Genomic DNA, 12,236 nt, shown 5'->3' on the forward strand with positions numbered 1-12,236 from the left:
AATTATTTATTTGCCTTTGGGTATATACCCAGTAATGGGATTGCTGGGTAGAATGGTAGTTCTGTTGTGTAAGTTCTTTGAGAAATCTCCAAACTGCTTTCCTGAGTGGCTGAATTAATTTGTATTCCCACCATCAATGTATAGGCGTTCCCTTTTCACCACAACCTTGCCAGCATGTTAATTTCTGACGTTTTAATAATACCCATTCTGACTGGTGTGAGATGGTGTCTTATTGTGGTTTTGATTTGTATTTCTCTGATGATTACTGATGTTGAGCAATTTTTCATGTTTGTTGGTCACTTGTATGTCTTCTTTTGAGAAGTGTCTGTTCATGCCCACTTTTTAATAAGGTTTCTTTGTTGAATTGCAAAAAAGACTCTTTGAAAGGATTTACCTCTACATAAATAATGCGTATGCATTCAGTTAGCAGACAACTTTTAGTTGGTAGACAACTTTTAGGAGTTAAAACGTATAGCTAGTCCCATTTTACATTTTTGAAATTAAATATAAGGTAACCCAAATCAGATGCAGACAGCCTAGATATCTTCATTGCCATTGCACATAGAAAGTGGAAAAGCTACTCAATATCATCTGAAAATCTATACTATCAGAATTATTCTGGAAAAGACTGCTTCCAGAGAAGCTACAGGACAAACAAGAGAATGGGCTTTGTATTTGCAAAGCTGAGGTCGAAACTCAACTCTGCTACTTCCTGGGCCAAATAAGCTGAGCCTATTTTATCTTCTGTTTGATAAGGATAATCTTCATTTTGCAAGGTTGTGGGGAGACACACAATTATCATTAAGCAAGATCTCCCCAGGCCTATGAGTGAGAAGTTTGACCTCTGTCTCTTACCTCACAAAGGTGAAAGTGTCAGCACACATGAAAATACCTTGTAAAATGTAAGACTTTCCATCCAGTATTTTAAGTAGTTGAGCCAAAGCTAAAGTGAGTAGTAGCATTAGATACATAGCTGGGCTTGCAGGTAGGATGGCAGCTTCAGGTCCTCAGACTTTTCAAATGAGAATAGCCAGGCTCTTCTGAAGCACTCAAGGCTCTATTCTCTCCTCAGTCAGTGAATTAGCATACAACCCCTTTCCCTTCAAAGAGAAGTCAGCTCACATGAACAGAAGCGGGAGAGCACATAACTCTCAACTACCAAGTGGTAGTTAATTTTAGGTACTTACTGTTCTCTTCAAAAATAATTGTATCCCCCTCCTTAACTACAGAAGAGAAATATGAAAAACATGCTAATGATCAGTGCAACTTCCGACTGTGGTGCAATAAACCTATGGCTTACAAGAACTCATCAGTTTATTTACTATTTAAATTTCTTTCATGACATACTGCCCATAGCCTGAAGGATTTTGGAAGAACTTGGAAATTCTACAATAACAATTGGTGTTGAGCCATGCTAAGAGAACTTAGAAACTTTTGCAGACTCAAACCAGTTGGAAAGTGGAAGAGGTCTCCCCTCCTTGAGTTAGGGGCCCCCAGGAAGAAGTGCCCTGACTTCTTCCCAGGTGCAAACAAATCTGTGAAAATTTAGTAGTTCCAACAAAATAAATAAACTGGAATCAAATGAGAAAAATCACAAATAAATCTCAAAGAAGGCAAGTGAGAGGGTGAGGGGAAGAGTGTCTCAAGAAATAGAAATCAGGCTACATTTAAATTTTGGTTCTTATTTCTTTCTTACTGAAGATGCAGTCCCCTTAGACTGCCAGCAACTCCCAGTAACACAAAGGTCCATTTCAGCTCTTATCCAATATTTACGGTAAAAGAATCATCTCAGCCAAGCTCCTCATTGTACAGATGAGAATCTGATTCCCAGATCTCTGAACTTGATTCATTTTCCCATATGATTTGTCAGCAGGGACCTTACTCATGACTCAACTGGCTTATAAGGTACTTGAAAGTTGGAACGGTAGCATGTTTACTTTCATCCCATATGCAGCTCAGCTCATAGCAGAACAAGTATTGTCAGCTTGAGGAAAAGAATAATGTCCTGGCTGTCCACTTACAAGATTTTGAACAATTCTCTACAATTATAAAGATGATCGAGACTAGCCTGGCCAGCATGGTGAAACCCCATCTCTACTAAAAATACAAAAAAAACTGCCAGGCGTGGTGGCACATGCCTGTAGTCTCAGCCACCTGGGAGGCTGAGGCAGGAGAATGGCTTGAAGCTAGGAAGCAGAGGTTGCAGTGAGCCGAGATCATGCCACTGCACTCCAGCCTGGACGACAGAGCAAGACTCCCTCTCAAATAAAAAAAAAACAAAAAACAAAAAAACAAGTATCCAAGTAATAAGAGCAGCAGCTATGGCATACCTAGGAAAATACGAAGAGATGCTTTCAAGGACCCACGACGCTACCCAGCAAAGCCTACAGAGTGGAATCTTCCAATCACTGGAGACAGCCAATAAAGCTGATGGCCTGATCCCAACAATGTCTGCTCGGGGTCATGCCCTTGAGCACATGGCGGCCCTGGGATGATTTATGGTAAGGATATTGCACCAGACCTCAACCCCAAGCAACTGAAGAAACAAGAGGAAAGTCAGGATATCACTTTCAGCTGATGAATACTAAGTAGCTTAATATTACTGAAGCATTATCCAACAACAGAGGCCACCTTGCAAAGGACAACTTTTAAATATAAATGATGGTGCTTATCGGAATTTGTGCATCAATTTGGACTGAAAGCCAAGAATAAATGATCTTTTACTAGCGCATGCCCTGGGAAACTTTTTTACCCTGATTCAAGGATGTAAGAACTTGTTCAAATGTTTTTGGATCTGACATGGCTTATAATGCCTGCATGCTTTCAAAACTATATTATCATCAAGTGAGCTGGGAAATACCACATACTTGTATCCTTGATGATGTGGTTTAATGGGGACACAGAATGTAGGAGGCACTGGGCTGGACGTCTTATATTCCCATATACTCCTTATGACCCATATTCCAAATTGTGTCTTTTAATACAACTAAATATGCTAAGATCATTTGTTTAAAGATCTGTATCATTTGTTCAAACATTTTGACTTGTATAAGAGGCTGTTGTAATTAGCAAGAAATAGTACCAATATTCGAATACCTTTACACTTAGGAATCATTCTTGCAGAAAACGAAGGCAACTATTTTATTAGAAAACAAAGGCTACATGTTAATACATCACCAGATACGACAATGCTTACCAAAGAACTGTAAAAAATTGGTCTAAAAACAGAAAAAAGCACAATGACAGACACATGGTATAGCACACCTCTAGGAAGCCTGCAGCCCTAATTGGAAATAAACACATACCCACACACACATATGTACAGGTTACATAAGCAAAGATGTCTAAAACAGATTGCAAGAGAAAGATAAACACTCCTACATGTATATGTGTGCACATTTTCCTTAAAAACACATAACATGCTTTTCCTTCATTTTACTCAGCTCTGAGAAATTCCCGATACAAAACTATTCCATGCCTAATACTACAGATAGAAGAATATCATAAAGCAAAAGTCTACATTTTCCTAGGAGCTGTTAATTAGAAGAATAAAATGTGTTTTGCATTTTTTTAGTGTAAAATCCACATACAAACAGAGATTGTTACATAGTGCTTGTCATTTTAATTGTAACATATTACCAAAAAGCTTTATATACATAGCTTTATACTATTTACATTACAGTAGAGGAATGTCAATGCTAATAGGTGATCAGTGCTTCCAAACTTTTTCAATACCTACACATGGGAGATCTGAAGAGTACAATATATTTAAAACTTCTAAGGAATTGTTTTCTCCTCACTAATAAAGCATGCCCTGACTAAAGAGAAGTCCTGTAGGCACAGCCTTATCTATTCAATGACTGGCACCTCCCAGGGGTACTGACACACAAAGTGCCTTCACTGGACCTTACAGTTCTCACTGCCCTTGGACTCCAGTCCAGCTTTGGGGCTGGGGACAAGTCGGCCTCGCTTGACCCTCAGGCTCTCTCTGGGGCTGTCAGTTGGACTTCTCTCAGGAAGATTATTGACTGGGAAGGATTTCGTAGTGGGTTCTCGGAGGATGGTGCCTGAATCTACTGGGCTCTGCTGAGCAACTTTGACCTGCAACACAAACATCTCTGTTAGAGGTTCAATCACATTCACATTTCCACAACATGAAAAATAAAGCACTATGTCACTAAGTTTTAAATTAAGTTCTTCTTCTCTAGGAGTTATATATAATTGTAGTATTTCCTCTTCCTTGAGAACAGGCCCCATCTAACAGAGAACTTAGGAGGATACCAGGTACAACCTCTAACCAGTCATCAGACGTCCCTTGGCACCTCTGATGGCAAAGACTATGCCCTATTTACCTATGTATCCCTAGAGCCCACAACATGCTTGACCACATGGTACACATCCAGTGAATTCCTAAGTGAAAAACCTGCCTCTGCTGTCCTAACTAGCCATTCCTGTTGTTTAAAACAAGTGTAATCCAAATGAGTAATACTACCTCCACAGGGTGGAAAATTTTAAAGTGACCGAGGACCTGTTCAGGGTATTTTAATCATTCTCCCTTTATGGCTGGCTGTTTCCATATTGAATTTGGACTAGAGCAGAAGGGCAGCTATCTAACAATAAAGTCCGGAAAGAATAAATCCCCTCTCAAACATCCTGCCTTTTAAAGGAAAGAGATATCTCAGAAAATTTGAGACTTTAAGTAGATGAGAGAGTAAGGTTAACTGGTGAGTGAAGATTTTTTGAAATTGGGTCAGGCTTAGTGGCTCACATCTATAGTCCCAGCTACTCAGGAGGCTGAGGCAAGAGGATCGCTTGAGCCCAGGAGTTTGAGGCTGCAGTGAGCCACGATAGTGCCACTGCACTCCAGCCTGGGGGACAGAGCAAGATTAAAAAAAAAAAAATTGAAATTTATATAGTAGTGAAAAAAGATACACGGTCAAAAAAGAGAAAAAAGTGCAAGAAAAATGAAGTATAGGAAAGCTTCACCTAACCAAAGTTAAAGGCAAGAGCGGAAGATTCAAGTAGGAAGATCTTTCAAAGAGAAAGGAGAAGGGCCTCTTGCATAATGGACACAAAGATCTGTGCCCAGCACAGTTGCTGGGAAGTAACTACGTGACAGACACTCCCTAAGCAACTGACTTCCAGGGATCTCCTTCTGATGCAAGAAGAAAAGGGAATGGAAATTATTTTCCCATTTATATTCTTTCCATAGGAAGCATGTGGTTTGAAAAAGGCAGTTAAATACTTTTCATTACATGAAACATAGTAAATCTGGCCAACAGATCAAATCCCAGGAAAGCTCACTTCTCCCTCAGAGGGTGTCCAGGACACTGAAAAGACGCAGCCTTGGAAGGTCAGGACTTAATGGAAAATTACCATCCGTGGAAAGTTGAAGGAAAAAAATAAAACAAAGTTTTGCTGGTACATTTTTTTTTTTTAAAGAGAAATAGTGATTCCAAAGACAAGGTTTCCCTGGAACCCACCAGATGTACAAGAAACAAATATTTAGGTTTGCCATTTAAAAAGAGAGAGACAGATAGCCCATAGGAAACAGAAAGTTTGAGCCTATAAGATTCTTTATCCCAATCAAATGGCTAACGTCCACTCTTTCTGGCTTCTCCCCTCTAGACTCAATTTCTGATACTGAATTGAGGACACTGTAGTTGTGATCAGAATTTAAACTGTGGATTTGACCCTCCTGTTGGTTAGTTAGCTTCAGAATGGTCTATAACCAGACAAAGTCAAATTCACCAAGTATTTAATCTATTAAGATAGTACATCCTCCTAGAATAACACAGGCGAGGGAAAAAAAATAGTGCAAGCATACCCTAATTGTCTCATAAATGATTCTCCAGTAGCAACAGAGAGAGGGCAAATATGCAGATAGTTCAGTGAAAATGACCCTCACAAGTAGGAAAAAATGCAAGATCCCCACAAAACTAACACCACCATCCACGATGGGCTCTACAGCTTACTGGCCGGTCCTCTGGAACTGATCACAAAGCCCAGGTTCAGGAGATCAGGTCTACAAGCGCTGTCTCCCTTGTTCCCAACAAACGAGGGGTTCCTGAGCTAATCCATCCCAGTGACATAATAGAGAATGACCCTTACCTAATGTGCATTTTGCCAGTTTTTTCCCCTTTGAACTTGTCAGATGTTACTAAAGGTCTTGCTAAATGGCCTAGGAAACTGTCTCTCATAACCCAGCCAGTCACCTCAAAGGAGAACTCACAACCCTGAGTTTCTAAGCAACTGCTTTGGGAAATAATACCTCATTCTAGATTTTTAAAACTAAGTGATGTAATACGCTTAACAGATGAGGTAGCAAGCATTTTACAGGGCAATTCAGAAAATGCTGAATTAAATTAAAAATTACTGGGCTAGGTTTTGAAGAGTTTGAATCTAATCATGAATTCTTATATAACTGCTCTCAAAAGGTCCCCCTCCTCATTTGCAAGTGCACAAAATTGCTTAGCAATTCATAACTGCTGGTGCCTACTGAACAGCATGTAGCTAATGCACTGAACAAAATCTGCAGAAACCATGGTTACTACTCCCTACTCAGCAGATTCAACGGCAGTAAGGAGAGCAGGCCCCCTAGCGTGCAAAGCTCTTTTTCCTAGATAGTAAGTCTGAATGCCGCATGCAAACTGCTTTTACCATCAGTTCTTCGCAACAGAAAAAAAATGACTCGTGATGATTTCATAAGACCATTTCCTAGCATGCCTTTATAAACATCTATTAATGCAATCACTTCAGGACATTCACAGTTCCATTCATTCAGTGAATATTTGTTGAATGTCAGACACTGCATTAGACATAAACTATAGATGTAATCAGTAACCTCACAGAACTCAGATTGCAAATCAGAAGACAGATATTTAAACAAGAGATTACAATAAAGTGAGCTGCCTAAAGACAGTGGAGGCATAGAGTACCAGCTGTATGTCATGGTTTTCTGTTCTAAGAGAGTCAGACAAATACTTCATTTGATCTCCATAAGTGTGAGACAAACAGGAATGGATGTTACTTTTTACTGAGGTTTGGGAAAGGGTGGCTCCCAGTCACCCTTCTAAGAAAATGGTATGGCCCATATCAGGACCCTAAACCTGACTCCTCCTGTATTCAGTATCCAGTGGATATCTTGTAGTTGACAGCTTTGGACAAGCTTGGAAGCTCCACTGTTTAGGGGCACTAGTTGCTTAAAAGAGAAGCTGTTCTCATGTTCATTGGAAAGTCCGTATATTCAGTATATTAAATATATATTCTCCAGTATATACTTCAGTATTTTGTTGTTGGCAGCATGCAAAAGTTAAATCCAAATGTGAGTAACAGAGAGAATTTGGTAGGGGAGGGGAGAAAAATTTGCACAAAATGGTAGACTATTTCTAATAAGAGTAACAAATGGGTCCACTTTAGTGAAAGAAAATCTCAGAGCATTCTTCTTCATACTTGAATAAAAATTTTATTATAATGTATATTATGAACAAATTTATTACTAAGTATAACTCCTTAATGCTTATAGCTCTTATACATCAACAAAAAGAAATTTGCAAATCTGTTGTTGTGATGTTTGGATTAAGAAATCTAAATATATTGTACTCTTTAGATCGCCCACGCGTAACCACCAATGTGTTCATATTTGGTATCCCAAATCCTAAGAACGTGCTTGCTCACTTATGAATTATCACATTACACAAATAGGGGTTATTACACTTTCAAAGCTTTGTTTTCTGGTTCAAGGTTATCAGCTCGCATACTTCATCAAACTCTGACAAGTGAGCAATCAAGGTAAAATCACAGACCGTTCAAACTCTTTGAAGCTATTCCAGCAACTTCCAAAAATATCCCCCTAGTCCCCAGTCTAAGAAACACTGGTATCGTAGAAAGATCAAGACTGTGGAGTTGAGAGGAAGTAGGGGTTCACACTGGGAGGTTAAATCTTTATGAGTCTCACGTTCTTCACTCTTTTATAATACCGCTTACTGTGAGAGTTCAATAAAATGAGAAAGATAAATAAAATGCATATACTTTGCATACTTAAATGGTAGCTGCTGGTATGGATCATAGTAACAGGAATAAAGATCTGTTAAGCAAATATTCTCTAAGCTCTACATAACATTTTCTGGGATGTTGTAGGGTACACAGAAGTCACTAAGATCCTGTTGTATCCTCAACAATCAAAATAGAGAAATCTATAAACAGAGTTCCTTTCCTTAGATATCTATTGAAATATGTGCTTTTTTTTTTAAGAAAGTGAAGGATTAATAAAAACAATAAAGAATTAGCAGCTGGGGGCAGATAAGTGAGAATAAAGTTTGAAACAAACAATGACTAATACCAGTGGCGAAAACGAAAATTACCTCTTCAAATCCTTCATCAGTAACGCCTGAAACTTTCTTAGAAATCCACTGAGTTTTGATGTAACAATGCCATTTTCCATCAAACTACATATAAGTGGCCTGTTGACTCAAGGATGAGATCATGTACCCTGATACTGTAATGCTCACCTGGTCACTTGCTCACTACTGACTGACTTACACCACACCAAGAAGGTCAGACTTTTTGAAAGTGCTCCTGAATCGGGGGTGCAGTGTCCAATCCTCACCCAGGTACTACTGCAATTTTCTGGATCTCAAACAGTAGATGGATGTTGACAGTAGTTTACCTTTTGTGATCTGCTGCCACCAGCTGTTGGTTTGGAGGACTCTGCAAGATTTTCTTTGCCGAGACTCAGTGGGGATAGCGCTAACTTCTGTGCAGCCAGGCGGGGGCTGGTCCGAGTTGCCATGGTTGTTCTTCGCATGATATATGGGCTAGTCTTTCCTGTCGGGATGTCAGCAAACCCTAAGGGCAAAAAAAATAACTGTCAGCACTGCTAGGTCCAATTCTATCTACGGTGAAAAAGAAATTCATTAGGTGGTTTTAACAAGGATAATGCAAACTCCAAAAAATACTTTGTCCTAGCCACTGTGGTCAGTGGATTACACTTAACAGTTGCACTGGGAGTCACCAAATTGAATCAAATAACTAACAGGTTTTCTCTTATTAGAAACATAGAAAACAACAATGGGAGAAGAAGGGGAAAATAACACTAAACAGAAAAAATTTTTTCTGCTTCTATCTTCTACGTAGATGTTTTATTTTGCATTTTTCTAAGATCTAAAGAATGCCAGCAGGCCTTATGGTAAAATTGGGTTGGGGAAAAAAGGAGGGTATAATGGAAAAATAAAAGATAAAAAAAAAAAAGAAAGGGAAAGGGGGGAAATGTAAAATGGTAACAGCTACTTCAGGCCAGCACTCTCATGTAGGTGGGAGGAGAGAAACTGACCTTTCTAAAGGTGATTTCACACTCACTCGCGTTGTCTCTTTCCACAGAAGGAAGTGACATGACTTTTGATGACCCAGGAAAGAAAGTCAATCCCAGGGATACTAAGAGTTAGTGTATCAACACACACTCCAGAACTGCATTCAGGGCTAACTAAAGCAGCATTTGTTTTTGTTTTTCACACTTTAACTACATATAAAAATTACCAGTGAGAGATAGATAACTATTTTTGAGCTAGAGTTACTCAGAACAATGCTTTTCAAACCATCAATGGCAAAGAATCAGTTTTGATATTTGGGGGCAGAGGGGGTTCGAAGAATTTCCAATCTGCAGTGGAATAACATTTTTGTATAATATAATGAGAACAAATCAATAGAAAACATGATATGTGCTTGGATGTTACAAAAATATCAAGTTGCTATGAAAATTTCTAAATTCCTACTTAATTACAATACATTGTTTCAGTTGGGAACCAATAACAAACAGTTCCTAGAATGGCACCAGTCCTTGGGCCAGACTTGGGGGAAAACCAAGTTTAAAACAACAAAACAAAAACAAAACAAAGTGTAGTCAGTGGCTCCAGCCAGGGGTCCAGCATCACAGGGTGCACCCTCCAGCTCACCTGCTAGCTAGATCAGACATGACCAAAGGGTAGGAAACTCTGACGGGCGTCCTTAATTTAATGATTTTTTTCAGCATTCAAATAACAAATTCCAAATAGATTTTAGACAGTCATTTTTCCAATCTACCAGCTCTTTTGTTAATGTGACATAAGTAATTAGATCCTAGAGGAAAATATATGCCTCATCCCTTTAAAAGCAGGCTATTGCTTATGAACGTCAATGAGATTATTGCACAATAATGTAAAAAAGCAAATACTTTTGTCTTTTTATATGTGAACCATTATATGGAATTTCAAAAGAACACAAATAATTTTGTTTTTAAATTAGGCATACCTTTCTTTACAACTTCTGGAAGTCCCTCTGGCTCAAACTCAGTATCTTCCGTGTCTTCTGCAGGGTGAATACCACTCATGACTGCTTTCTTGCTTTTTTTAGAAAAGCTCTCTGGGGTAGCAGGTGTTGGTCCTCTACCATTCTCCCATATTCCACTGGATCTTTGCCTCTTGCCTGAAGCTTTATTTTGGCCAGATGATAACCTCTTTTCAGTAACAGAAGGGATTGGAGATGGTCCTGGAACAACTGGATCTAGCAAAGGAGACCCTCGGGAATCTTGTTTAGATTGCTGTGAACACAGATGGGCCACTTGTGTCTCCAACATCTCTTTAGCTTTCTCTAACTTTTCATGGCTTATAAGCAAGGAACAGTACTTATCCAAGTATTCATCTGCCTCCTTGGTTTTTTCTTCAAGAGTTTCTTTCAGTTCTTTGATCTCAGTTGTTAATTCATCGACCTTGGTATCCCTAACAGTACCTGTCCAAAGTAAAGCAACACATCATGTGCAACTTGATGCTTCTCTAGTTAACAGTGGGCATCGTGAAGCAGATAATCTTAGACGTGTTCTTTCTTTGATTTTTTTTTTTGAAGAGGTTGGGGAGATATATCTGTATATGTTCTTATAGTTCAAACAACTCTTGTTCGGGAGGTATATCATATCAAGGCAGATATTCTAGTCCTGTGACACTCATTGGGACAGCTTAAATAAAATCCACCAAAGTCTCAAACTCGTATTTCAGCCAACTCATTAAACGTTCTTGCAGCGTCAGTTATATCCAATCAAATAAATTCATTTTTTTACATCCTTATTTTCCCCAGTCCATTCTGTCTACCATAAGTGGATGAACAGAAGTCAGTAAAGATTATGAAGCTTCTGTTGTATGGCTTTGGGAGACAAGATTCTAACAGATGACCAGGCAAATCCAAAAAAACACTCTGAAAGCATTTGAAGGCAATGGAGGGTCTGATGAAAAAGGGTTTGGGGGAACACTATAAAGGTGGGAATCTTGGTCAACTTGTAGCTTCCATGGGTGTATTAAATCCATTAGAAAAATCCCCTGAAGCCCCAATCTACCCTGAGCACTGTTTCCAACAGGGAAGACTGTTGACCCACATCCTGCTACACTACAGACCAGAGAAGCCAGTCAGATTATGCTTGTCATCATCTATCCACACAGTAAGCACATGCCACTCCAGGGGTATAAGTGGATAAAAGTGACAAGGAGAGTTATCATTTCTTTCCTTTTCTATTTTGCCTGCACAACTAAAAATATGCCTCCCACCCTCACCCGTTCCCTTTAGTTGACCCATACGAATAGACTGAGGATAACCAGAATCAGCTATTTATAAATTACCAAAGCCAATTCTGATGCCAATCTATTGACAAAGAAACCACGTAACTGGACATCAACATAAAAAACTCTTCTTAGAATGGCTCATTAGCAAAAAGTACCACCAGTTTTTTCCATGATTTATAGAATGGAAGATGCGATAATTCTATTTCAAAATGGCTTCATTCAGGCCAGGCATGGTGGCTCCTGCCTGTAATCCCAGCACTTTGGGAGGCCAAGGTGGGCAGATTGCTTGAGCCCATAAATTCAAGACCAGCCTGGGCAACATGGCAAAACCTTGTCTCTACAAAAAATACAAAAATTAGTCAGGCGTGGTGGCGCCTGTCTATTGTTCCAGCTACTCGGGAGGCTGAGGTGGGAGGATCGCTTTGAGGTCGAGGCTGCAATGAGCCATAATGGCACCACTGCACTCCCACCTGGGTGACACAGCAAGACCCTGTCTCAAAAACGAAACAAAAAAAGGCTTCATTCTGAGTCCTATAACGATCCCAAGATAAGCACAAAATTCAGAAAATGGAAAATGGATTAATGGTAAAAAATCAGCACTCAGTAATAGAACACAGCACTAAAAATAGTTCCTATGCACGCACACCATATGTT

At 39.3% G+C, this 12,236-nt stretch overlaps 1 protein-coding gene across 1 annotated transcript in view; it reads right to left on the reverse strand.

The window, feature by feature from the left end:
• Positions 1-3,128: 3,128 nt before the first annotated feature.
• The window catches only part of CENPF (centromere protein F), a 61,134-nt gene continuing 52,026 nt past the window's right edge, over positions 3,129-12,236 (reverse strand). Inside the window, exons 18-20 of the mRNA XM_031015174.3 lie at positions 10,285-10,761; positions 8,669-8,847; positions 3,129-4,101 (exon numbers count right to left, since the gene is read on the reverse strand). Of these exons, the coding sequence (XP_030871034.3) occupies positions 3,898-4,101; positions 8,669-8,847; positions 10,285-10,761 (860 nt within the window). The 3' untranslated portion in view covers positions 3,129-3,897. The remainder of the gene's footprint in view (positions 4,102-8,668; positions 8,848-10,284; positions 10,762-12,236) is intronic.

The sequence above is a fragment of the Gorilla gorilla genome, chromosome 1, assembly GCF_029281585.2.
Source record: "Gorilla gorilla gorilla isolate KB3781 chromosome 1, NHGRI_mGorGor1-v2.1_pri, whole genome shotgun sequence".
In the NCBI taxonomy this organism is placed as follows: domain Eukaryota; kingdom Metazoa; phylum Chordata; class Mammalia; order Primates; family Hominidae; genus Gorilla; species Gorilla gorilla.